Below are 27,935 nucleotides of genomic sequence, written 5' to 3'. Positions count from 1 at the left end.
GGCAACCAACTTCCCGCGAGAAGAACAAACCAGAAGGAGAACTGCGCGAGCGCCTGCAATGGCGTTCAGCTCCGCGGAGCTCTTTTCCTCAGGCAGAGTATTGGAAGGGCCATGGGAATCGTGCGCCGAGGTTCCACGCTCTGAATCAACAAGCCAAGCTAGTATTTCTTCCTCCTGATGAATATCCCGAGAACCAAAGCGGGTCGTTTCTCGCGAGAATCAACGGAACAAATGCGAGAGTTTCAGTCACGGTGTTTTCAAGGCTGTCTTTTTATCTCTGCTGGTTGCAAATGAGGTTTTGAAAATTACGTCATGTGAGAAACCGCCCGCGGCTCAACCGGCCTAAATCCTGAAAGTTTCATCAGCCTTCCACTGAAAGGGCAGAAAGAAAGGAAACTTAGCAGCCAGAGAAAACTCCCGCGAGATTTCGTAGAACACCCACGAAATACCTGAGTCAATCGTTGCGAGGGGGGGAGGCGGTGCGTTGAGACGAAATCTCGCGAGAGCTAATGACGGCTTGCGGAAGCGTGTAGCGTTTGTTTAACTTGGAGCGAGATTTCGTAGGCACTGAGCTTTGGGAGGTTCGAGGAAAGCGACGAGGGCTAGGCCGGGATAGAGGCGTCTCGGGCACCGCCTCGAAAATTAGGAATTTTCCCTCCTTTGGCATAAATTCGCGGGCGCTAGCCGGAACTCTCGCGAAAGGTTGAGAAAGAAACAAGGAAGACTTTGTTTCCAAACAGACGAAACACTGGGGTGCCGCTGACGCCCTCTAGCTGTGGAGGGTTGTCTTCCCGCCCTCGCGCCCTCCTTTGCACTGCGCAGGCGTGCTACGGAACGCGTGGGGAAGCGCTTTCCTGCGCCGCGTGAGCGCGCGAAGCTGTCTGGAAAGTTCGTTCTACTTGGGAGATCACCGAGAAATCCCGAGGCTGTGATAGGCTAAGACAGGGGTCTTCAAACTTGGCCCTTTTATGACTGGCTGAGGAATTCTGGGAGTTGAAGTCCACAAGTCATAAAAGGGCCAAGTTTGAAGACCCCTGGGCTAAGAGCTGAAAATCTGCCACCAATAAATAAATAAATAAATAAATCTTGGAAGAACGCAGAGTCAAGCCCCTCGGCTATTGGTGCTAAAACAAAATTGCAGGAATTAAATTTCATTTAAAAGAAGAACTTAAACCTTTATGAAGTTATTTCTTAAGATTAAACGGTAGCTTTGGAAGCACCAGGCACGGATTGCAAGTTTTTAGAAGGGCAGTTTTAAAGTAGCATTCAAATCTGTGAGGATTTTTTAAGAAAAAAAAAATAGTCCAACTCGGTTGCTGATAAATATTTCCGCTGTAATCTAGGTTTACAATTCTGAGCACGTTGTAATTTCATTAGTCACAATATAAGGCCTATTGAAGTAACAGATGGGAGGAAACTTTGCCCTTTGTTTAATTAACGGAAGTTGTAGGCACTTGGAAGCTATTATTTCTGGTAGTACAAACACACCCCTAACCCATTGGTAACCAATCTGGTTTTGTAACTTTTTGAAATGGAACAAAAGCTTGCTTAACTGGATTCATCAAGTGCCATACAGTAATTTTAGCCTTTTTGTAATATCTTTCATCAGCTTCAATAAATATTACTTGCAGATTGCAGATGCTTTCCCTCTAAACAGATTTTTCTGTTTAATGAAACAGAGTGTTTAACACAACTGATGTTAAATACTTAAAACATGCAACATTCTAACAATAGTATACTAACCTGATGTAAATTAATTCAAATTAGCTTTGTATGTAAAAATGCTTATATTAATTCTGGTTCACATATCTGAACCATAATAGATTTTGAGTTATTAAACTCTTGTGGTTTGTAAACCATAGCCTGTGACAGAGATATGATTGTAACCAATTATACTCAGCAAACTGACATATTTTAATTGTATAAGTCACATTTAGTAAATACAAACCTGATGTAGGGTCTAGTTCAGGGGTAGGCAACCTTGGCTCTTTTATGACTCGTGGACTTCAACTCCCAGAATTCCTGAGCCAGCCATGCTGAGGGGAAAGGGAGAGGTTTCCAAGCTGAGCCATGCTGGCTCAGGAATTCTGGGAGTTGAAGTCCAAGTCATAAAAGCCAAGGTTGCCTACCAGTGGTCTAGTTACATAATACAATAACCTGTAATACTAGTTATGTGTTCAATCTCACTTGGGTATATAAATAATATTTTGCTTACCTTGGTTAGTGTTTTACCCTATTGGAGAAGTTTAGTAACAGCACTAACTGTTCAATGTATGAATTACATAAACCAGTCAATTGCATTATTAATTTACATTTTACAAGAAAGTTTATTATGTACTGCATAAACACTTTAGAAAAAGAAGCTGCATGCTGCACCATTCATAGCACATTATTGTAATGAGATTACCAAAAATATTGTTAAGTTTTGTGTAATGACCATGTTATATGATTCAATTATTCAACCAGCCTTGAATGTAACAATACATCGTGTGTTAATCCATTGATTTGTAGATCATGTTTCAAGATCTTTATTATCTCAGATTGTGACAGACAGTTATTTGGCTTAGCATATATTGTGTAACCCAGCAAATCATTAGTTAGCATTTTAGATGAATCTAGCCAAATTGTCCCCTTCATGGATTACTGCCTTGTCGTGGCGAAGGGGCTTGCGTAATTCAATGAAGCTATGAGCTATGCCGTGCAGGGCCACCCAAGACGGACAGGTCATAGCAGAGAGTTCTGACAAAACGTGATCCACTGGAGAAGGAAATGGCAACCCACTCCAGTATCTTTGCCATGAAAACCCTATGGACAGTACCAAAGGCAAAACGATATGACGCTGGAAGATGAGCCCCTCAGGTCGGAAGGCGTCCAATATGCTACTGGGGAAGAGCAGAGGGCTAGTACTAGTAGCGCCAGAAAGAATGAAGCGACTGGGCCAAAGCCGAAAGGACGCTCAGCTGTGGATGTGTCTGGTGGTGAAAGGAAAGTCCGATGCTGTAAAGATTTTTTCTCCATAGGAACCTGGAATGTAAGATCCATGAATCAAGGAAAACTGGACGTGGTCAAACAAGAGATGACAAGACTGAACATTGACATCTTAGGTATCAGCGAACTAAAATGGACAGGAATGGGTGAATTTAATTCAGATGACCATCAGGTATACTACTGTGGGCAAGAATCCTTCAGAAGAAATGGAGTAGCCTTCATAGTCAATAAAAGAGTAGGAAAAGCAATACTGGGATACAATCCTCAAAATGACAGAATGATCTCAGTTCGAATCCAAGGCAAACCATTCAATATCACAGTAGTCCAAGTCTATGCCCCAACCACCAGTGCTGAAGAGGATGAAATTGACCAGTTCTATGAAGCACTACAGCACCTTATAGAACTAACACCAAAAAATGATGTTCTTATCATCATGGGGGATTGGAATGCTAAAGTAGGAAGCCAAAAGATAACTGGAATAACAGGCAAGTTTGGCCTTGGAGTGCAAAATGAAGCAGGGCACAGGCTGATAGAATTCTGTCAAGAGAATACGATGGTCATAGCAAACACTCTTTTCCAACAACCCAAGAGACGGCTCTACACATGGACATCACCAGATGGTCAACACAGAAATCAGATTGACTATATGCTCTGCAGCCAAAGATGGAGAAGCTCTATACAGTCAGTAAAAACAAGACCAGGAGCTGACTGTGGCTCAGACCATGAGCTTCTCCTTGCAAAGTTTAGGCTTAAACTGAAGAAAGTAGGGAAAAGCACTAGGCCAGTCAGGTATGAATTAAATCATATCCCTGTTGAATATACAGTAGAGGTGACAAATAGATTTAAGGAATTAGATCTGATAGACAGAGTGCCTGAAGAACTATGGACAGAGGTTCGTGACATTGTACAACAGGTAGCAACCAAAACCATCCCAAAGAAAAAGAAATGCAAGAAAGCAAAATGGCTGTCTGAGGAAGCTTTGCAAATAGCTGAGGAAAGGAGGGAAGCGAAAGGCAAGGGAGAAAAAGAAAGATACACCCAATTGAATGCAGAATTCCAGAGAATAGCTAGAAGAGATAAGAATGCCTTCTTAAATGAACAGTGCAAAGAAATAGAAGAAAACAATAGAATAGGGAGGACCAGAGATCTTTTCAAGAAAATTGGAGAAATGAAGGGAACGTTTAATGCAAAAATGGGCATGATAAAGGACCAAAATGGCAGGGACCTAACAGAGGCAGAAGAGATTAAGAAGAGGTGGCAAAATTACACAGAAGAACTATACAAGAATGAGCTTAACGTCCCTGATAATCACAATGAGGTGGTCACTGACCTCGAGCCAGACATCCTAGAATGTGAAGTGAAGTGGGCCTTAGAAAAGCTGAGCAACAACAAAGCTAGTGGAGGTGACAGTATTCCAGCTGAGCTATTCAAAATCTTAAAAGACAATGCAGTAAAAGTGCTACACTCAATTTGCCAGCAAATTTGGAAAACTCAACAGTGGCCACAGGATTGGAAAAGATCAGTTTACATTCCAATTCCTAAGAAAGGCAGTGCCAAAGAATGTTCAAACTATCGCACCATTGCACTCATTTCTCATGCTAGTAAAGTCATGCTTAAAATCCTACAAGCTAGACTTCAGCAGTATGTGGATCGAGAACTACCAGAAGTGCAGGCAGGATTTCGAAGAGGCAGAGGAACTAGAGATCAAATTGCCAACATACGCTGGATCATGGAGAAAGCTAGGGAGTTCCAGAAAAACATCTACTTCTGCTTCATTGACTATGCTAAAGCCTTTGATTGTGTGGATCATAACAAACTGTGGCAAGTTCTTAAAGAGATGGGAGTACCAGACCATCTTATTGGGCTCTTGAGAAACCTATATGCGGGTCAAGAAGCAACAGTGAGAACTGGACACGGAACCACTGATTGGTTCAAAATTGGGAAAGGAGTCCGGCAAGGCTGTATACTGTCACCCTGCCTATTTAACTTATATGCAGAGCACATCATGAGAAAGGCAGGGCTAGATGAATCAAAAGTTGGAATTAAGATTGCCGGAAGAAATATCAACAACCTAAGATACGCAGATGATACCACTCTAATGGCAGAAAGTGAAGAAGAACTAAAGAGCCTCTTGTTGCAGGTGAAGAAGGAGAGTGCAAAACTTGGGTTGAAACTTAACATTAAGAAAACCAAGATCATGGCATCTGGCCCTCTCAATTCCTGGCAAATAGATGGGGAAGAAATGGAGGTAGTGACAGATTTTATTTTCCTGGGCTCCAAGATCACTGCAGATGGGGACTGTAGCCAAGAAATTAAAAGACGCTTGCTCCTGGGGAGGAAAGCCATGGCAAATCTAGACAGCACACTAAAAAGCAGAGACATCACAATGTCAACAAAAGTGCGTATAGTCAAGGCTATGGTCTTTCCAGTTGCAATGTATGGTAGTGAAAGTTGGACCATAAGAAAGGCTGAGCGCCAAAGAATTGAGGCCTTTGAACTGTGGTGCTGGAGAAGACTCCTGCGAGTCCCTTGGACTGCAAGGCGATCAAACCGGTCAGTCCTAGAGGAGATCAATCCTGACTGCTCTTTAGAAGGCCAGATCCTGAAGCTAAAACTCAAGTACTTTGGCCACCTAATGAGAAGGAAGGACTCCCTGGAGAAGAGCCTAATGCTGGGGAAGATCGAGGGCAATAGAAGAAGGGGACGACAGAGAATGAGGTGGCTGGATGGAGTCACTGAAGCAGTAGGCGTGAGCTTAAATGGACTCCAGAAGATGGTAGAGGACAGGAAGGCCTGGAGGAATGTTGTCCATAGGGTCGCGATGGGTCGGACACGACTTCGCAGCTAACAACAACAACAACAGCCAAATTGTGGTTTATAAAATAAATGATTGTTAAATATACTTCAATGTTCTTTGAATCAGACCTAACTAACCCTTATAATATTTAGAAGCTGCAAATAAAATATAGCCACTTTCCCTGATTTCTTGATGTGTGGGCTAAAATTCACATCCAATATATAATTATGACCAAAGTGGCTGAGATGAGGGTTGGAAGACAAATAGCTAGAGGATATGATTTCAGGGAAAGAAAGCTGAAATAAAAATGCTGCAAACATAAGCAAAGCATACAGACATGTTAAAAACATATTCTATGTGCTTTGATAGGCATGCCTCATACAAATTCATGAATAACGATCTTTCAAAACTGGATCTTGTGTATAGATTCTTGAAAGAAAATCTGGCTGACAAGCTTATACTTTTAAAATGAATGTTCACAGAGGCTGCTTCCTTATTTATAATATGTGGAATCAGTGGCTCTATAAATTGGATCATCTGTATGCAGACATACCCTTTTTCAGCAGTACAGTACTTGCATGTTTCCTAGTGTTACAAGAGCAAATAAAATACCTTACATCTTAATATCCACAAATTTGAATTCCAGTTTTAAGGTGTTTATGGCTATCCCTTTTTCTCGTTTTTTAAGAACAAGGGGATTTTTTTGAAAAAGTATATCCACTAGAGGGCAGCAAATATCACTTGAATTAGGGAACCACTAGACTAGAAAATCTAGACTAGGGATTTTCCCTGCACTTCTGAGCAATCTATATTCTTATACTACTGTAGTTAAATAAGTTACACTATATTGTAAAAAGTACAGTGTAACATAATCCAGACCACACACATTTTACTGTAACGGCTTGCACAGCAGCTGTTGATTAAATCACTACTGAATATCCCACATAAGCTATTAACTGTAATTTACAAATTAGAATGGTAAAAAAACAAGAGACAGGTGAGAAAAACACCCTTGCCTACGTTATGGCTGTTCTGTTGTATAGTAGAACCAAATACTAAAATCAAAAACAAGTCCTATGGTGTGATGAGGAGTAAAGCCAAACGCTCGTCCTTTAGCCAAGTTCCTACCATCATTTGAAGGCCTTCATTTCCCTATCTCTCAGGTGCTCCACCCTGGGAGGATACCCACCCAAACTTCCATCAGCAGCTTCAACTAATTTTGGCTAGTTTACCTCACTGATTGCTTTGCTGCAGTGGTTACTACCATGTGGTACCATCCAGGCAGAATGTTGCTGTTTTCTTTCTGCTTCATTGCTTGTGATTCATATTCACCAGATCCTGGCCTTCTGTCCCAAGGCAGGAGCCAGCTGCAATGGGTTCAGGAGCTAGCTCGACACCCACGATATGGACCTTGTTGGATGGAGACCTTGAGACAATTGGATGGTGGGTGCAAGGAGATGGATGAAGAGCAGCAAAGCCGTATTGCGCTGGCATTTGCTCATTGCCACCTACAACGGTGAGTCAAGTTTCTAAGATGAAGGGAGTCTAGAATCTGGGTTTAATCACAGGGTGGAGGAGGAAGCAAAGTTAAAATTCTAGCCATTTCTCAGTATTCCTGTCCTTTTAATTGCAAAGTGACGGGCAGGTATGCTTTCACCTATTGTAGGTGCTCCCCCTTACTAAGCACCGCTGACCTTAGGATTGGGTACAGCTCTGGGTGTATGCTGTAGAGCAGTGATAGACAAGAGGTTTTACTGAGGTAATTTTTTTTATCTGCTCAGAGAATGTAGAATCGGAAGGGGTGAAGAACAAAGCATAGGGCCTCTCTCTATCCTCAATTTGAAGCGCTTCTTGCCGGTTCTTGGGCCAACAGAAAACTATACTGGTGTGAAATTTGCTCTCCTTATTTCTGGTCTCTATCCTGCCACTGTTCCTAATCACTGCAGTCATCTGACTTCCTTCAGTGATAATGGTGACAGTGCCTAACAAGTTATGCAAACTTTATGGTTGTCTAATGTTCTAAGTCAGGAGTCTTCAAACTTGGCCCTTTTATGACTTGTGGACTTCAACTCCTAGAATTCCTCCTGGCTGAAGAATTCTGGGAGTTGAAGTCCACAAGTCATAAAACGGCCAAGTTTGAAGAACCCCTGTTTTAAGGCCAATACATTCTATCTTACTCTTGAGCCAGGGATAAAATGCAAATAACTTCTGAGGTCCTTTAACTATCGTTGTATTGGTACAACGGCAGTGAGAGCAAGCTTCAGAACAATTCAGCTGTGGCTGGATGAAGCTAATGGAGTTCGTTTAGGTTCAGTAATCTGATGCTAAATCACGAATCTCAAAAGATTTCAGCTAAAAGTGATGTTTAATTAAGCTTTACACAGATCTATTAATAAGCGTTTTGTTTTATGGAATGCCACAAGCTGTCACTGCTACGCTACTTCCCTTGAGGACTTAGGAAGAGAGTAGGGGGCTTCTGTCGTATAGCCAAGGAAGCCACCTTTTCATAGAAGAGGATTCCCCCCCCCTTTTCCCCTCCCCCTTTGGCTGTACAGTTTCTCCTCAACAACTAAGGTTTTGTCTTTTCCTTGACAGGTCTGGGAGGAAGTTCCCACCCTGTGAAATTGGTAGCTCCATCCGTGACTGCACACAGCACATGGATCCAGTGGCTTTTGGCGTGTACACTGAGTTTTTCACTCATGCGCACGCCATCTGTTATTTTCTTCACAATGAGGCTTGGCAGCAGCAGGCCCAAGATACTGTGCACAGGTGAGGAAAAATGGGGTTCCTTTTTGTTGTTGGTTGTTTTATATTGAAGGCTAAATTCCCTTGGGCATAAACCGCTGGGGAGGGAAGAGGAGGTTGCATGGGACGAAGCTAGTAGGTGGGTAGGTACCGAACTAAAAGTGGGCAGGCTGCATCCTTTCTTTTTCTTTCCCTTGAGCTTCTTGCCCTACAGGCTGCTGGAGAGGAAGGAATCCCTTTGTTTATACTCACTGAAACTTTTGAAGTTAGGCCTATAGCATAAACAGTTGCAAGGCTGCAGGTTACCAATCCCAAGGGTAAGAGTGCTTTATCTAGAACGGGGGTCTTCAAACTCGGCCCTTTTATGACTCATGGGACTTCAACTCCCAGAATTCCTCAGCCAGCATGCCCGGCTGAGGAATTCTGGGAGTTGAAGTCCCATGAGTCATAAAAGGGCCGAGTTTGAAGACCCCTGTTCTAGAAACAGGCTAAGGAAGTAAAGAAGAAGCTTTGTCAGGGATCCTATCACCAATCTCCTAGGTGTTACTCTTGAATCCAGAAATAATCCACCAACCTTGGTGGAGCAGTGGGCTAATGAATCCTTAAGTAACACCAGCTGCCTGCAATTAGTGCAGGTTCGCATCCCACCAGGCTCAAGGTTGACTCAGCCTTCCATCCTTCCGAGGTAGGTAAAATGAGGACCCAGATTGTTGGGGGCAATTAAGCTGACTTTGTAATAATGCCGCTTGGGTGTGTGTGTGTGAAAGCCCTAATAAGCAGGCATATACATAGAATGAAGGCTACTGCTAAGCTTGTAAGCAGCCCTGAGTCTTCGGAGAAGGGCGGGATATAAATGGAATTAAAATAAAATAAAATAACCCTGAGGAAATTTGACAGCAACTCTTCTTTTGGTAGCTGAAGGTAGAAGGTTAAGACATTTCTTCCTACATAGAGAATTGCTTGTTAAAATGCAAGAAATCTTAACCATGGACAAACTATACAAACAGTAGATCAATTTTAGGATTTTAAATTGCTTTGAGTGCCTTAATGAAAATAGAAGAAATTAACTGAAAAGGAAAGAGTGGAATTGGAAGCAACCTTTTGCATATTTTTAAAATTGTTTCCTGATATTGATATTACGCTGAATACAATTGTTAGTTAATGAGATACTCTTGTTGGCATGCTTGTTGGTTAGGCCAGGGATGGTTTATAATTATGGACGAATAGATAAATAACCTTTAAGTGGCAGATTGTGCAACTATCTGGATATCATGTGTAATTGAGGCAGCTGCTTAAAAAGTTACAGGGGCAGTATTTTGTGTCCTCAGATGCTCTGAAGTACTTTTTTTAGAATAACATTCAAAGTTTTTCCTGTTTCTTTCTGCAGTCATTCAGTCCTTGGGTGCAGAACTTTTTTTTTTTTCTTGGAAAGGAGGAAAGGGGAAAAACCACTCTGGAGCTGTTCTTTCTCGGGGGGTGGGTGGATGCCCATAATATTCTCTGAAGAAGATGAGGCAGGCCATAAAGAAAGATACAAAGAATACATAAAAATGCTGCGTGACATTAACGTGAGGTTGGACATAAAAGTGAGGCATAGAGAAAATGCGTGTATTAGTTGGAAGAAGAACAAGGAAATGGAAGATGCCAAACCACAAGTTCAACTGTCGGTCACACCTCGTAGGCCAGCACAGAGTTCAGTTACAGCTAACCACATATGTCTCGCTTGTAGGTAACCACAAACATGGTGCCGGAAACTTAAGACGCTTAGCAAGACACCTGTGACCTTTGCTAGAGAAAAGGTTGCAAGACATTTAGCTATAATTTAGCATCGCTAAGGGGGGCTAGGGATGAGCTAGAAGGGGCCTAGAACTCATGTAACCAATCAGAGCTCATAAGTTACATTTCCGTGTTTTGCTACTTTTGGAGACTATATATATGTACTTGCTTTTCCGTGAAAAGGTGTTCAGACATTGATATTGATTTTTGCTCTGAACCTTTTGCGCGCAAAATAAAACAAACTCCTTTTGAGTCCGGGGTCTGAGTCTCTTGATTCTGCAACAAAGAAGAGGGTTAAGCTTCCAAGGAATATCTGTTCAGTAGCAGAGCATGCTTCTTCCCCCCTTTTTTTTGCAATCTACAAGGGGTGACTACTATACTTAAAATGGGACTGATTCAACAGTGTTCTTTGTCCATTGAATTGCACTGTGGGTTTGTCTTTTGCCAGTCAGTTGGTTTTTTTCATGCTTTTATCTTGGTGTGGGAAGAAAAGAGTTGCTGCTGTGTTGCGTACTTGGGTTCGTTGTGCAGGAATGAAGACGAGGCGAGTGAGTTCAGCAAAGATCACAGTTTATTGCTTGCAGGAACTGAACTGAGAAACAGGGCTGCAGATGCAGCAATTTATACCCTGGCCCCTAGGCGGCGACCAATAGGTTTGAAGCAACCTATTGCCGCCCTAGGGGCAACCAATAGCAGCGCTGGAGACGGGTTGTCTGAGGAGTTGGGAGCCGTTAGCTAGCTTCCCTGCTCAAACAGCCTTCCAGCAATTACCAGGTGGTGTTCCCTTAACAAAGCAAGCCCAATACATTACATGCTGAAAGACTTAAACATCTGGAAGTCAGCAGGCCTGAGTGATTTACGTGATAACTCTCTCCCTGCCAGGTCTGTAGAACCTTCAGAATTTCATTTCAACCATCAGAACTGGCAGGACTCAGTGTAATGCCCCTTATCTACAGTTACATGGGGACAGGAGGTGAACGAGCCCCCAAGTGACAGTGTCATTCCCGTGTTTCCTGTGGTTATAGGCTGGTTTCTGAAGGACAGATTATCTAATGTGGGAAGCACGACCCATCAGATCTACTTGCATCTTTCTTTATCTAGCTGACACCGGGTGAAAATGGAGGAAAAAGTCTGTGTAAAGAGGGGAGGTAGGGAAGCTCAGTGAGCAAGGCTACAGATTGGCTTTCTTATACTTGGGGCATAATTAGCAATCTGTGACCTGAGGAGGGGCACAGTGAAATTGGCACTTTGTGGTTCCTGCCTTTGTGTGTAATTAGAACTGGCAGTGACAATCTGGAAAAGAAATTAACACCGCAACTCAGGCTTAGATAATTGAGGAAAGGATACATGAACATGGAACAGAGGCAATGGACTTAGATAGCTGGATGTCATTATATAGCAGACCACAGTTTCCATCAGTCCAGCAGATGAACAGAAACATTTAGAAGACCACAGGTTTCCACTCTAATACCTATAGATTATAAACCCTAGTGCAGATTAGGATTTATAAACTATATTCCATGAGTATACTGGACACTACAAATGCCAACTTCATTTTACAGTATTAAAAAAATTAAACGTAATAATCCTTATTTCTATTTAAAAAGTGCAACCCCCTTTACCCTATTCTTTTTAAAAGATAAACATGAACTATACATATTTAATCAGAAATTAATCCATAGAGTTCAGTTGGCTTTATTTTCAAATGTCTGCGCCTAGGATGGCCACGTTCCATTTGGTGAATCTGTACCAGAACAGAAGATCCAGTGACTTCCAAATCTCTGCTTCACATCAATTCTTTATTTACATGTTTGATGTCTCCCATACAGAGATATTTAATTAATTTAATTATTAAAATAAACCAAGGCATATGCTGGGAATGTTCCCACCCCAATTTATCCATGCCAATGGGTACTTCCGAGGTTCTGGTCCAATTTTCAATATTTCACTTTTGCATAGCATGCCAAGGCTCAGCTTTGAATAAATGGATAAACGCTTCTCCTTTTCCATGTAAGCCTTTGTTGGTTTTCAAGAACATAATTTGGAAGCAAGAAAAAAGCACACAAAAACACTGCTGGAGGAAAGAGGGTGACGGGATACAGTAATAGTTTAGTTGTCAACGTAGTTGACCATTAATAGGAGAGGGAGCTGGCAGGTCACTTAGGTTTCACTCCTGGGTGAAGCACGCTTATCTCTGTAGTTGTGAAAGCTTTCAATGTGGTTAATGCAGGCTGCAATATTTCCACAGACAGCCTTTGCTGATCTCACGCCAGTGGCAATGTGGCCACTGAAATGCCCAAAACAGACTTTTGGGTAGGCAAGTCAATAAAGAACCCTTTCAGGTGGGAGCCCTTTTTGGAAATATGGTGGATGGTTTACCTTGGACCACAGTGAATTACTTCCTTGTTTATCTACGCCTACCAGGCTGATCTCCTCTTCAGAAACCGTGGCCCAACAGTTGGAATCTACCAACCAGCTTGCAGAAGAGACGGCTCGGATCCAAAATGCCACCTTGCGCTCTCAGGAGCAGATCTTGCGCGATGGGGAGCTGCTATGGCAGACGCTCCGTGACTCCTCCCAAGGTGACCTGAGAACAAAGCTGCATTATTATTCCTTTTAAGAGTTTGCACTGACGGCTTGATATTAACAGAGATCACCCCTGTCTGTGTTGATGCAAAAACGTCTGGTGTCATATTGTACGGCAGGAGTTTCAATTCCTAAAAGTACTGGAATACACGACAGCATTAGTATATTGACTCAAGAAACTTCTCACACCATATTCAAGCTCATAAAAATATATCTAGAGAAACAAATTTTGGTACCCTAATTCAGTGGGGTTTTTTTTAAGTTAGTGACTTTAAAAAAAAGAAGCTGCTACATTGCTTGCAGCCTATGGTTTGCAAGTTAAGAAACTGGTAGTTTGGGAATCTGAATGCAAGCCAGATGTGATCCATTACATCAGCTGGGCTAATGAGTGGATTGCAAATTAATGACCTTTTCGATTTTGCACTTCTCAAAATGTTGCAGGGCAGATTTTGACTCCAGTAAACCTGTCAGAATGCACATGTTTTGGAGAATGATACATTTAGAAATGCATTATTTAAGATAATGCGTAAAAATTCATTTCATGCAAGGAAAAGTATTCCAAGCTACTTAATTTCTTTGCTTGGATTATGCTATCCAAAAACATTGCAAAGCAAGGCACAAACTTGTTATGAATAGATTTACAAGTCCATGTGTGCAAAGCTTGCTTTTCCCAGGAACTTGATAGCCTAGTACTTGTTTCATACAGATTATTGGTATTCCTTAGAATTGGGATTCCTGCTGCTAAAATACAATCGCAATATCATGTGACCTCGTTGCTTAACTACGGTAATCTTAGCAATCTTGGTTGCCATTGTAACCACAGGATTGGGTGGGTCGTTAAACAAGAAGCTCGTGTGACTGCAGTCTGAGAACAGGTGGGGGACCCAAGCAACCGGGTCAGTAGGCAAGAGCTATATGTGCAGAGTGGATGCCACAGAATCCAGAGGTGGGTGTTGTGGGCAATCAATACGAGGAAAAGCAGGAGCAATTTACAACTTCCTGCTATCTTCCCCCATTAACTTTGCTAGTGGAAAGTTGGCAGGGAAGTTCACAATAGCAATCACATGACCTTGGGTTGGCGATTCAGGGGTTGCCTGAGTCATCCTCACGTGACTGCAGGGGTATTGTGATGGTTGCAACTTTGTGGACCGGTTACATACATACTCCTCTTGTTCAGCACCATTGAAACTTTGAGTGGTCACTGAACAAGTGGTCGTAACCTGAGGACTATCTACAAATTATGTTGTTGTTGTTTTTGAGGAGCTCATTGCTATAGCAAATATTCCTACAAGCTGCCATAAGCTGAAAGCTGCAAGCAAATCTGAGATTTGTTATGAAACTGGAATTGGAATTCAAGGCTCCTGAGTCAGCTCCTTAGCAGGAGCATATTTCTCAAGCCCTCTCGCACATTGTGAGAATTTTTGCTGCATTTTTAATCCCGATCCTGAAAAGCATCACTTTACAACTATCTCTAATGCATTATGTACTGTACACTTCGTACTCAAAGGCACTGCACACAGCGGCTATATATTGTGTACACATAAATACACTTGTAAATGACTACACAAAGCCATATAGCTGTCTGGAGATTAGGGAGGGGTACCTGTCAGCTGTTACTGTGCCAGTCTAAGTAGTAAAGCCACATTCTAGCAGGTATGCTTAGAAAGACATGGAGATGCCTTATACCGAGTCAGAGTGTTTAGGTATATAGTTTGATGATACCACCCACTCAGGTTAGTAGACGTTCTTCAAGGGGAATGCCCTTCCAAGCCTACAATGACTAGAAACATTAACTGGAATTATCGAACTTTAATTTAGTTTAATTTGCAAATGTGTATTATGGCCCTTGAACGCCAAGAGCCCACTTTTGAAAATTCAGGAGGAGTTTAGACTTATTTACCCTTATGGTTGACCTTATATTTCATACTGCTTGGTCAACTCAACCTAACTCAGTCTTGCCATAAGGATTGCATAAGAAGCTACCAAGCTTTGGGGACTTCCAAGCGGCAAGGCTCTGTCAATGGCGGTCATTTTTGACCGTCAGCCCCGTTGTTCCGTTCAAATCGTGAAAACAGCGACTATCAGCTGTTTTGCGGTTTGGGAATCCCCCCTTCAGGAGAAGAGGGATGAGCATTCAGGTAGAGGTAGAGCTCCCCTAGATCCCCAGAATGATTAGTCTGGGGAGCGAAGGGCAAGAGCTCCCTCAGAGCCTGAATTCAACTCCGGACTTGGGGACTCCTCTGTTTTAAGGCTTTAAAACAGAGCAGGATGCTGCAACCATCCCTGCACTCAATATTGTACTTTGCATTACTCGGACGCAGGCAGAGCTGAGCAGGAGAATATTGAAACAGCAAGTATATGATCTTTAACTCCAGTTTAACTTAAAAGAAGGGGAGGAAGATAGCGCTGGAATAAATTTTTGGAGAAAGCGGGAAGAACAAAAGAATAAGGAAAATAAAATAAAAGATCAAGGAGGAAGACAGGAAGTGGATTTTTAAAGCTGTAAAAGACTGTTAAAAACATTTGAAGTTGGTTTAAAAGAGGTTTAAAAGATTTGGATATTTAACAGTGAAGCAATAAAGTTGCAATTTGGGCGAAAAAGTGAAAGTGAGAAACGAAAGTTCATTGGGTGTTAAAATGGCTTCCAAATCACATAGATTTACTGTCTCTAAAAGTGCAGGGGCATTATCAGTTCAACAATCTGGATTTCAGACATTGATGCCATCCCCTGCAGCACCTACACCCACATTAACATTAAAAGATTTACAAGATGCTTTAAAACTTCAATCCGAGCAAATGGCAGAGCTTATTAATGAGAAAAATAAGGAAATACGAGGGGATATTTTGCTGGTATTTCAGAGATTGACAGTTTGTATTGAGAGTCTGGATGAACGTGTGGAAGAAGTTAAAATAATTTGCTATTGGAGGCTAAAATGTGTGAAGCCAAGAATAAAATGGATAAAATTGATGATGAGGTGGTAATGATACAATATAGAGACTTGGAGTTTGCTTTGAGGATAAGAGGTCTGAAAGAAAATCCACAAGAAAATTTGGAAGAGATATTGGCAAAAGCTGTAGCGCCTATTTTGGGTTGGCGAGATGAAGATTTTATATTGGAAATAGATAAAATATTTTGTGTCAACTCCTGGATTGCTAGGCAAAGAAAATTACCAAGTGATGTGGTTGTTTATTTCACAAAGAGAACGATTAGAAATGCGATTATTCAAGCTTTTTATAATAACAGATTTAAAGTGGCTGATCAAGAGGTCTTAATTTTGAAAGAAATTCCACCAAGAATTTTAAGAAAAAGGAAAGAGTTTGTTTTCCTGACAGATGAATTAAAAAAAATGACAGATCCAGTTTAGATGGGAGATACCAACTAGGATAGTGGTGAATTATGCTGGTACAAGATATCGTCTTAATACACTTCTGAAGGCACGTCTTAATACACTTCTGAAGATGGGAGATACCAACTAGGATAGTGGTGAATTATGCTGGTACAAGATATCGTCTTAATACACTTCTGAAGGCACGAGGTTTTTATTGTAATATACTGAAAGCAGACTCACCGCCATCCCCAGAATTTGAAAGAGGAAAGGAAGAAAGAGTGCGACAGATACAATCAGAAGGCATACAGCGAGATGAAGAAATCACCTCGCTGATTTCAAAAGAAGTACAGCAAACTCTGGAAACTGCGCAGCCCTTGGCTTCATTAGAAGAATCAAAGGCCCTGAGAGTGACACGGGCTGCAAGCAGACGAAAGGCACAACAGCAACAGAAACAGTATCCTACAATTACAACTCAAGAATTTACTAATAGTGAAGTAGTGGGGGCAGCGAGATCAAAGATGCAGATTCTTGAGGATCTGCAAGCTACGCTTCGAAAGCATTAAGTCGCAAAAGATGGTAACAAAGTTTCTATAAAATAATTCAATGGGATTATAAATCGTGTATTTTAATGGAAGACTGGAATGGAGTGCTGGATAAACAGAAAGATAAAAAAGGACCTTTTAAAAGTACTCCAATCATGCAAGATTGCCTAAATTCTTTTTTGATTTGAAAGATGGGATGTGATTTATTATACGGTTGGTATGTATATTAATTGTATGATAAAAAGGTGGATAATGCTTTTATAGAAAATGTAAGTTTGGGATTTAAACATGATGTGATTACATATAAAGATATTTTTAGACTGGAAAGAAATGTATGGCAGTTAAAGCCATTTAATATTTTAAAAGAAGGAAAAATAGTACAAACTTGGTTTCAGTATGGCCAGATATAAGTTAGATGGAAAGAAATTTGGTAAAACAAATTAGAGATCAAAGTTAAGTGCATATAAGAGGGATACATAATGTATTGATAGAAATAGATGCAGAAATGGAATTTGTTAAAGATTGTATGATAAAATGGGCCCAGAATACTCAGGAGTTAATAACGATGGATACCTGGGGAAAAATTTGGGTCAGAAATGTTAAATTTATTTAGGCACAAAATTTATGAGAAAATTTTTATAAAATGTTTTATAGATGGTATTTAGATTTTAAAAAATTTGCATGTATGTATTCAAATTAGCAATCTAAATGTTGCAATGTACTATCATATATGGTGGACTTGTTGGGTATTATTACAGATTGTACTGTTATAGAAACTAAATTGATGTTGAATTTAATGACAGCAAGACTTTTGGTTTCGCAATACTGGAAGAAGGAGGAACTGCCTACTATAGAAGAGTGTCAGGAAACTGTCAGGAAATTTCTCCTTAGTTCTAGGTTGCTTCTCTCCTTGACTAGTTTCCATCCGTTGCTTCTTGTCCTGCCTTCAGGGGCTTTGGAGAATAGCTTGACTCCCTCTACTTTGTGGCAGCCCCTGAGATATTGGAAGGCTGCTATCATGTCTCCCCCTCATATTTCTCTTCATTGAACTAAAGGTAAAGGTTCCCCCGCACATGCGTGCTAGTCGTTTCCAACTCTAGGGGCCGGTGCTCATCTCCATTTCAAAGCCGAAGAGCCAGCGCTTGTCCAAGGACGTTTCCGTGGTCATGTGGCCGGCATGACTGGACGCCAGAGGCGCACGGAACACTGTTACCTTCCCACCGTAGTGGCCCCTATTTTTCTACTTGCATTTTTTACGTGCTTTCGAACTGCTAGGTTAGCAGAAGCTGGGACGAGTAACAGGCGCTCACTCTGCTACGCGGCACTCGGGATTCGACCCGCCAAACTGTCGACCTTCTGATCGACAAGCTCAGCGTCCTAGCCCACACCCAATTCCAGGAACCGTTCCTTGTAAGTTTTAGCCTCCAGTCCCCTGATCATCTTTGTGTGTAAGTGGCCCAAATAATCTTTTTTTAAAAAAACAGTCACAAACCAGCATTAAGTGCCCCAAATAAGACACCCAGTTTGTCTGGGAGGGCAACGGCTCCTTGTCCTTCCTCTCCCTTCTGCAGGTATACAGCAGGCCTTCCGAGAATTGCAGAATTCAGCCATCGAGCAACAAGTGGCCTTTGCAGAGATCTTTAATCGGGTGACCTTCCTGCACCACTTTGTAGTGGGGGAATCCAATGCTCTCTATTCTGTCTTCTTCCATCTTTTGAGTGGTGTTTCTGCACTGCTGCTGACCTCTAGCCAGCGGACTGCAAGAGCTCGGTGAGGAAAAAAACCCAGAAGAACATAAAATGCCCTTGATTGTTCAGTGTCCCGGTCCACCTCAAAACAACTGGATCAGGAATGCAGGGGGAGGGTTCAAGACTTCCTTGAAGGCATCCGCAGGTGTATTTCTTGGTGCGACAAGAAGTGATACAAGGTGTTTTAATGGCTTTCATTGTCATCTCTGAGCAGCCCAGTGTTAGGTTGCCTAAGACGGGCAGTTATCTAACTATTTTCAATAAATCAAATAGCCTTTGACATAATCAAGCCCAAGTAATTTGGTCACATAAGGTACTATTCTTTTTCTGCTAGAATTGATTAGACTGTGAAAGAGGAACTGTAGAGGATCCTTTTCTTATACTGAACATCCCCAGTTTTAATTCCAAGGAATTCCAGGCATTGCTAGGATTTAATGGCTTCTGAAAGTTTGGAAAGCCAATGTCAATTGGTGTTGGCAGTGTAAGACCAAAGATCTAACACAGTGTAAGGCAGTTCCACTGTTTGCCTTCCCTGCAGTTGTTCAGCAATCATACCATCAGACTGCAGTAAGTGAAAATTTAGTATGGATGATCCTCAACTTACAACCATTTGTTTAGCAACAGTTCAAAGTTACAGTGGCACTGAAAAATGTGATTTATGACTGGTCCCCATGGTCACGTGATCAGAATTCGGGCACTTGGCAACCAGCATGCATTTATGATGGTTGCAGCGCAGCACCCTGAGGTCGTATGATCGCCATTTGTGATCTTCCCAAGCAAACAAGCAAAGCTGGATTTGCTTAGTGACTGTGGGATTCACTTAACAACTGAAGTGATTCTCTTAACTGTGGCAAAAAAAAGATCATAAAATTGGCTGCAACTCACAACCGCCTTGCTTAGCAATGGAAAATCTGGTCCCAATTGGTCATAAGTTGAGGACAGCCTGTATAAGACTGGACATTTCTGCATACGGGTGCCATAGAAAAAAAATTGAAGATTCAGAGGGGGTTTTTTTTACTCTTTTTGTAGATGACAGCAGATGAGGAAATAGTAAGGTATCTGCAACAAATGGGAAGTAGGGGCAAGTTGTATTTATTCAAAACACTGCATTTATTATTTATATAGTGTTCCTGTTTTCAGCATTAAGCAAATGTAAACTCTCTTCTGTCCCAAAGTTGGCATCTCACCTTTTGCCAACGAAGTAGCATCCGCAGTAGGTCTAGTCAAAGCTTGGTAAAGGTGCAGTTCAATTTCTATGCCAAAATTTCTTCTCCATGTATACACAGTATGAGGACTAAAAATTAGCTACCTTTCGAAAGGAAGCTGGAATTGTCCAAAGGTGTAATTGTACAAAAACCGTAAGAATCCGTTCTTCTGTGAATGGAAGCCATGGTCATGTGGACTGTGAAAATATATTCTACGCTTTCTCTTAATAGCCTTTTATTCCCCCTTTTGTCTCCAGGCTCATTTTGCTGACCTTGGTGGGAGCTAATATTTATCTGGAACGTGTCATTTGCAATGTTCTCCTGGATCGTTCAAAAGAGGGCTACGACCCGACGGTAGGGTCATTCCTTTGCAATAGCAAATGGAGAGAGAAAAAGACAAGATGGGTAACCAAAAATAGGCTGTGCCTGCGGGGAGGCTTTGATGCTAATCTCAACTGAGGAACTGTCTTACTGTTCCAGCACAAATGACTTGATGAGTTTTTGTCCCCAGGTCTTTGCCTGCAGTGTCATGATGTCATGCTCACCCTTGTTAAGGGACAGTGGCTGCAATTAAATAAGCTTTTTTTGGGGGGAAGCGTAGAGCTAGAGCAGACATGTCAAACACAAGGCCCGGGGGCCGGATTCGGCCCGCGAAGTGGTTTCATGTGGCCCGCGAAGCCATCCTGGAAACAGTGAGGGAACGGCCCCCACTGCCTTGGCCCTGGCCCAGAGACCCTCCTCCTGCCAGAGACCCTCAGATCTGTCCCACTCCTGCCCTGGCCCCCATAGACACCCTTGATGCGAACGATGTAGAGCTGGCCACGCCCACCCAGTAGGCCATATGCACTCTAGCCACGCCCACCCAGTAGGCCACGCCCACCCAGGCCACACCCACCCGGCCCCTTGAGGGCAACCGCAATGCTAATGCGGCCCTCAATGAAATTGAGTTTGACACCCCTGAGCTAGAGGAACAGCTAAGTGGAACTAAATGATTCTGAGGAAGTTGAATTCTCACCTTAATTTGATTCAGTGAAGAGTCTCAAGGATTGTTTTGTTATTAGCCAAATGCATGAGGGCACAAAGTAGCCATACTTTAGGAATAAAAACTGAATTTCTAAACATTGCCACCCTTACATTTGAATTAAGTTCATAGCTATTTACTGAAGCCGGAACCCAAGTGCCGGGTTCACTGATGGGCTGTCCATGTAGTGACAGAATGTGATGAAAAATTATAGCTAAGGGTTTCAGTGCCAGAACAATTAAAATGCTAATTTCTTTGTTGAAATTAGGCATCTCTGGTATTTGTTTTGTTTCTCTTTTGCATTATTTAGAGTCCAGTTATTGTAGTTATCCATTACTCTGCTTCTGTTAGGCATACAATCACAACACCATCCCTCAAGAAGTCGCACATCCTGATTATATATGATTACTGAGATTTTAAATAATAAGTCTCACTAACAGTACTGCATTATACTCAGAAAATCCTCTCCCTACACTTTGATTGGCCCCTGAAAAAAGCCCCTTATGATGCCAAATGGGGACTTTGTGTCTCTCAATAAATGCAACGAGAAAGAGGGATACAGGTTTTTTATTTTTATTTTTCATGCTGAAATTCTGATTGAAAGAGATTTCCCCTCCTCTTAAGTGATAAATTTTTTTTTAAAAAAAATCAAATCGGGCAGAAGATTTAAATCTAGCGTGTTGTTAGAACTTCGTCCAGTTATCAGCCTGAGGTTCATCCAAGTGTTACAAAGCATTTTTTCATACGTCTTTCTGACGCTGCAAGGCATCAGAAATTTTAGGGCATCAGTCCAATATAATTTCAGCCATGAAGTATTGAGAGTTAGGGTTAGGGAATTGCACCTTGCTGCTGTTCATCGTGAGATATGAGAACCCTCCATGACCCAGTCTGAAGTAAGAGAAGGCAGGGTTTCTTCGCTGAGGTTTAAGGAAGCGTAAAGCCTCACGGTTGCCCATCTCTTAGTGACTGAATGAGGACAGTCGGCTGATTTATCCTCCTCTTAGGAAAGCATCTCCTTCTGGGTCGGCCTGACGCGGCGGATTTTTGCTTGCCTGTGCGCAGCTGTGCTAGCTTCTTTCATTTGGACCTACAAGGACCCAGCCAAACAGAGCCAAGAGGTGCTGCAGAGTCTGCAGGAAACTCGGAAGGAGATTCAGCAACTTTTACAAGAAACTGGTAATGAAAGAGGAGCAATGTGCGGTTGTGGGCTTGAGGAGGAGGAGGAAATGGCTTGGCTTTGCCCAAGGAGTACTCTTGGGTCGGACCTTTGGATAGAAGAGGCAGAGATGGGAGCTGGTGCTTCTGCCCGTCTCCAGGTTGGGGATGCTAATCAAGGGGAAGGTGTACAGGAAGGAAGGCAGTTGGCTGAAAATAGGGAAAGGCTTGGGCACGTACAAGCACTTCGGGTTGTTCAGCTGGTTCCATGTCAAAGGGCTGGGTGCTCGCGCAATATGTACGAATGCATCACTCCGTCTTTGACACGAAGAATAGAAGATTGGAGAGCTGTGGTTGCCCAATGATTGCTCGCTAGCATCTCCCTCCTCCTTTTGCCTGGCAGAAGAATATGCAAGTGCTTTAGAGAGTGACATGGGTCCCTCTGTCTGCATTACAAGTAAATGAGACATGGAGTTGGTAAAACCATGTCATGAGAAAACCCAGAGGCTTCAGCCTGCACGCGGGTGCTCCAGACCTGAATAATTAAGACGTGATATAACAATCCTATAGGGACGCGGTGGCTCAGTGGGTTAGGACACTGAGCTTGTCGATCAGAAAGTCGGCAGTTTGGCGGGTCGAATCCCGAGTGCCGCGTAGCAGAGTGAGCGCCTGTTACTCGTCCCAGCTTCTGCCAACCTAGCAGTTTGAAAGCACGTAAAAATGCAAGTAGAAAAATAGGGACCGCTACGGTGGGAAGGTAACAGTGTTCTGTGTGCCTTTGGCATCTAGTCATGCCGGCCACATGACCACGGAGACGTCCTCGGACAAGCGCTGGCTCTTCGGCTTTGAAACGGAGATGAGCACCGGCCCCTAGAGTCGGAAACGACTAGCGGGGGAACCTTTACCTTTACCTTTTTATAACAATCCTACTATAGTATGACCTTCTCTGGCCCAGGGTGTAGAATGCAAGCATGTCAGGTTTCTAGATCTCGATAGGTTCTTCTCAGCACGTGCCGCCTGTTTTTTTTTTCCAGAGAGGCTGTTGGCTAAACCGGAGCTTCTCTTTCAAGGCACCAAGCCAAGAACAGGAAAGGAGGTATTGACTGAAGTGGGTGTCTCAAAGCTGCTGTTCCGTTCAGAGAAGAGAGCTGAAACGGACGCAAAGGAGTCTTGGGCTGAATACCAGAGAAGTGAGTGCCATCTTGGTGGAGGAATTGGAAAGTAGCAGGTAGCATTGGGAACACTTAGTGACTAAAGGTCAGGTCCCGGAGGAAGGGGGGAAGCACAATGCTAACTCTCCCGCCCTCTGTGAAACTCCGTTGGATGGTTCTGCCTAGATCTCTCTCTGTTCCTGACCTACCTTAGCAGATTGCCATGATGCCGAAATTTGGTTCTGAAGGAACAGCAAACTTTGAAAGAAGTAAACTTTGGGAGCTGCTGCTTGTTGAAATTGTGTTTTCAAGTCATATCCAATGCTTCCTCCCCCTTCAATTAAACAAATAGGCTTAAACAGACTACTTCCATTTGAACCCTTTTCCGGGAATTGCTGACCTTGATTGACTCGGTCTATGTTTGCACACTGAACCCCAACAAATAGTCAATCACATTTTAGTCTAATGTGTTGTGCAAACCTGCTTTGTATATTTAGTTTATAATTCAGTATTTAGTACCAATCCAGACAGTGCTGCCATTCCATAGGGAAGTATGTCTACGAATACAAACTTACCATTTTATGGCATATAACATGACTGCAGTCTACTCTCCTCTGCGCTATTAATCTCACAAATATACTTGCAGAAAGGCAAGGGGAGAGACGGCTTTTGATTAATGCTGGAAAGAACCCTATCTGATAAACGTTAGAAAAAATTCTTTGGAAGGACAGCGCCTTGTCAATATGCATCTCTTAACAAGTGCTTCATGGAACTTTGTTGTAATCCTTTCTCCAGCAGACTGCGAAAACCAAGGATGGGCTGTAAAGCAGTTGAACTACAAAAATAACCTGGAGGTAATTGGTAAGTGGGCAATAATTGCTGTTTGTAGACTTTTAGGTTATTTACAGCTCTACAAAGAATCTATTGAGGACAAGTGTAGTTAAGCACAGGGCTAGAAACCCAGAGGTCTCTGAGTTCTAGACCCACCTTAGGCACAAAGCCCGCTGGGGAGACCTTGAGCCAGTCACTCTTTCAGCCCTAGGAAAAAAGCAGTGGCAACCACCTCTGAAAACTTGCCAGGCAAAATCAGGAACCTATCCAGGCAGTCGTCAGAAGGCAATGAAGAAGAAGAATGAATGAATGAATGAAGCTACAATCGTGTAAAGAAATCCCTTTTGGGTTCACTTAGCACTGGACATATTGGCTGGGCCTGCCAGGAGTAATCCAACAGCACACGGAAAGCCATAGACTCCTTGTATGTACTGTAGATATATCTAGCCCAATGCAGAGTGCGTATGTTCCGCATTCTGCTTTATTAGGCTTTTAAAGCACATCCAAGACTAGCCTTTCTCTCATAGCCTTCTCTACACATCAACAGCAGTTGGGGCTCTGCTGTGGCTCCTATCTGAAGACGGCAAGAATTGTTCCTTTTCACTAGAAGCAGCAGCAACAGCCTTCTTGTGAAACTTCCCAGTTTGGGAGGTTTGTTTGGGTAGGAGAGAAGGATTTTAGGCAACTGGTAAAGATTTGGCTATTCAGATAAAATCTTCTCTTGGGAGACCATTAAGGTGTATTAACATGAGTCAATCTTCAACATTCTCAGTAATTCTCATGTGTTAGATCGGTGTTTAAGCAAATGTGCTTGCATAGAACAGGTCTGGCTCCCAAAGGCTGGTATAGTCTCACAGAATGGAATTTGCACTCATTTCTAAGAGCATCTTTGAAAGTCATCAGTGCAGTGGTTTGTTTTTTTTCTATCAGAGATGCGGACTAGCAGCTCCAGGCAGAGAGGATGGCCATCTTCCCAGCCTCGTCATTCATTGCTTTGCCAGCAAAGGCAATCCCAAAACGTTGCCACTCAGCTGCTGACAATCTCTATACCAGTGGATGGGGTGAGTTAAAGCCAAGTGCCACATCAGGTCGTTTGGTGAAAAAAAATTGTTCTACAGAAGAAACCATGCTGCTAGTAGGGATCCTGAGAGTTAAGAGTGTAACATGCACGGAGGACACCTGATCATGAAATATTCAAGGGACTTCTCCAGCCTGCTGTAGAATTTTGGGAGCTTAAACAATCCTCCACTTTCCCTTAAAAGTCCCTAAAACAGGGGTGTCAAACTCAATTTCATTGAGGGCCGCATCAGCATTGCGGTTGCCCTCAGGGGGCTGGGTGGGTATGGCCAGGGTGGGCGTGGCCTACTGGGTGGGCGTGGCTAGAGTGCGTATGGCCTACTGGGTGGGCATGGCCAGCTCTACATCAAGGGTGCCTATGGGGGCCTGGGCAGGAGTGGGACAGATCTGAGGGTCTCTGGGCCAGGGCCAAGGCAGTGGGGGCCGTTCCCTCACTGTTTCCAGGATGGCTTCGCGGGCCACATGAAACCACTTCGCGGGCCGGATCCGGCCCCGGGGCCTTGTGTTTGACATGTCTGCCCTAAAATATACAGTATGCTAAATGATCTCATGTTGCTTAGGCTGATTCCCAAGCTGTGTTTTGGAGTGGGGGAGTGAGGGATATTAAGCTAAAAGTAGGGGGAAATGATTTAGAAGCAATAACACTGCAGAGGAAAGAATTATTTTCCAAGAATTCACCGTGACCAAAATATTAAGCTGGGCTGAAAATCTGCAGTGTTCCAGTTCACTTATTTAAATTTGTAGACTAAATTATGGTAGATAGTGGGGATGGGGGTGGGGTTTTCCCATTCTGAACTTAACTACACTTCTAAATCGGGGGAGGGGAGAAAGGGTAATGAAGCATCCATGATTGCAGCACTTTCTCAAGTTTTGGGAACTTTATTCCAGCCCCTGGTTCACTTTTACATTTCAGCAGATACTGCACATTTTCTATAAATTTGCACTTGTTTTACATTTTGCATCCTTCTCAGACTTTTACGGCATGCATTTAGCCTACATACTTTCTGCTACCACATGACAGAATTCAGTAATTAGTTTACTCACGGTTGCTTAACTTTCAAATCCTGGATTGAATTGATAACAAATGCTGTGTGTGTCACAATATATTTGCATAATTCTGTTACTGATTTTGGGAAAAAATTTTTAAAAAAAAATGGGTCAAGAAACAGCATGACTGATGGAAAAGGGCTTACCACATTGGTGTAGAATTAGGACCAGTAGGTTTCCCATCTCGTGCACATTTGAGAAATAGCTTGTATATTATACTATGCTAATGTTAGAATATTCCTGCTCTAATTACATTGTTTTCTGTCATGTAACAGCAAAAAGGAAACAGTGCTGAGATTTCACAAACCTTTCAAGGTCACGCTATTACTCCGCAGCAGAAATACTTCTTTAAACATGCTTCTCTAAAAAAAATGTTCCCCCCCCCAAGTGTCTCTGCAGAAATATAACTTTTCATTCTTTTAAGAAGCACACTGCATCATACACAAAACTCTTCTGCCAGCACGGGGCAGTTATGTTTCTTACCTGACAATCAATGAATAGCCCAAGGACCGGGTCCCCATTCATTCATTCCATTTATATAGCCACCCATCTCACATTTATGACTCTGGGCAGCTTATAATTAAATGGCCTGTGGATATTCTCTGCATCTGAGGAACTTCTTGCTCCAATGTGATGGGCCTGTGCCATTCACTCAGTCAGAAGAGGCCTTCTCTGGAGCCCTAGCCAAGAAATGTCAGCTAGCGGGGTCAAGAAGAGCAGTGGTTCCTGCACTGTGGAACGCCTTGACTCCGGAGGAAAGATCCACTTCCACCCTCCTGGCCTTCTGAAAGTGCCTTAAAATTGAGTGAGAGACAAAAGCTCATCCCCATACCATCCATGCTTTTGATATTAACTTTTTATTTAATTAACACTTTTAATGCTTTTGTATTTATGCTTTTACATAATTGTAGCTGGCCAGAATCAGCCTGGATAGTGAGAGGGGCAGCTATAATTTTAATAGGTAATGTTTGTCTTGCCTGTTACAGGCTCCGCGGTACAACCTTCGGAGCAGGCAGTCTCTACAACATCCAGGCTCTTTCACAAGCTGATAGGCCTGAGCCCCAGATGTCAGCAAGAAGAGCCAAAGAGGTATCAATAACCCCACGGATGCAGCTGAAGGAAGCAGCATCTCTTTTGGCAAGGTTTTTGGTCAATAATCGTATTTTTTTGAGTAAGCAGATCTGGGACATATGATTCCTTTATTTGATTTTCTCCGAATATCCTAAAATCTTTGAAGGTATTAAAGAGTTCAGCCAGATATTATTATGCCTGAGTTTGATATGGCCTGCCTATTCTTCATCGAGCTGTTTTTAATTTTCAGTCCCTGGTTGTCAAGAAAATAGATCAACAGAGAGAAACGGTTACAGAGATTTTTTTTAAAATTAATTTTAATTAACCCTAGAATTTCTCCCCATACACAATTTGGCCCGGTAACCTCCTCCTTTTTGCAACTCTGACTAGAAGGGAAGTGTCCCCGAGTCCCTGTTCTCAAGAACGGCATTCCTGTGTGCTCTTTTAGAAGAAGAGCCGAACTAATACCTCCGCTTGTACCTCTGTTCAATCGAATCTGCCACTGAAGACACTTGAGACCGAGTTGGAACGAGATTTTCTTTTCTGTAAATCTGCTGTAATATGAAGAGCCAGATCTGAGACAATGTTAATGCAATCACACCCTTATTTTAACAGTCCGATTTTTAACCTGTTCAATAAACTTTCTTGGCAAAATAGCTCATTAGTTCTTCCTAGGCCTGCAGAGATCCGTTCCACAATGATGCATGGGTACGATGGGAACTTTTTTCTCCTACGGGTGTGCCACGCTGAAACAGTCTTCCTGAGGTAGATCAATAGCAGCCCAGCATCCAATTTGCCTCAGTCATCCTTCAAGCTGAAATTCATGGCTGCTGTCAGGCTTGCCGATAGCTTGGTTGCAATTTTGT

At 42.6% G+C, this 27,935-nt stretch overlaps 2 protein-coding genes across 5 annotated transcripts in view; one reads left to right on the top strand and one right to left on the bottom strand.

Annotated features, from left to right (window-relative positions):
• Positions 1-299: 299 nt before the first annotated feature.
• LOC310636703 (uncharacterized protein) lies at positions 300-27,221 on the top strand. Its single transcript, XM_083356762.1, has 11 exons — positions 300-314; positions 7,142-7,301; positions 8,381-8,554; positions 12,731-12,888; positions 18,335-18,533; positions 19,974-20,070; positions 21,742-21,913; positions 22,927-23,082; positions 23,839-23,904; positions 24,805-24,935; positions 26,985-27,221. The coding sequence occupies exons 2-11, from the start codon at positions 7,204-7,206 to the stop codon at positions 27,045-27,047; spliced, it is 1,314 nt and encodes a 437-aa protein (XP_083212888.1). The 5' UTR covers positions 300-314; positions 7,142-7,203; the 3' UTR covers positions 27,048-27,221.
• The window catches only part of GNL3L (G protein nucleolar 3 like), a 58,792-nt gene continuing 56,677 nt past the window's right edge, over positions 25,821-27,935 (bottom strand). For all 4 annotated transcript variants that reach the window (XM_083356743.1, XM_083356742.1, XM_083356744.1 and 1 more), the window contains one exon: positions 25,821-27,935. In XM_083356743.1, the coding sequence (XP_083212869.1) occupies positions 27,868-27,935 (68 nt within the window). In that variant the 3' untranslated portion in view covers positions 25,821-27,867.

The sequence above is a fragment of the Vipera ursinii genome (assembly GCF_947247035.1).
Source record: "Vipera ursinii genome assembly, chromosome: 2".
Lineage (NCBI taxonomy): Eukaryota > Metazoa > Chordata > Lepidosauria > Squamata > Viperidae > Vipera > Vipera ursinii.
This window is presented reverse-complemented; position numbering and strand designations above follow the sequence as displayed.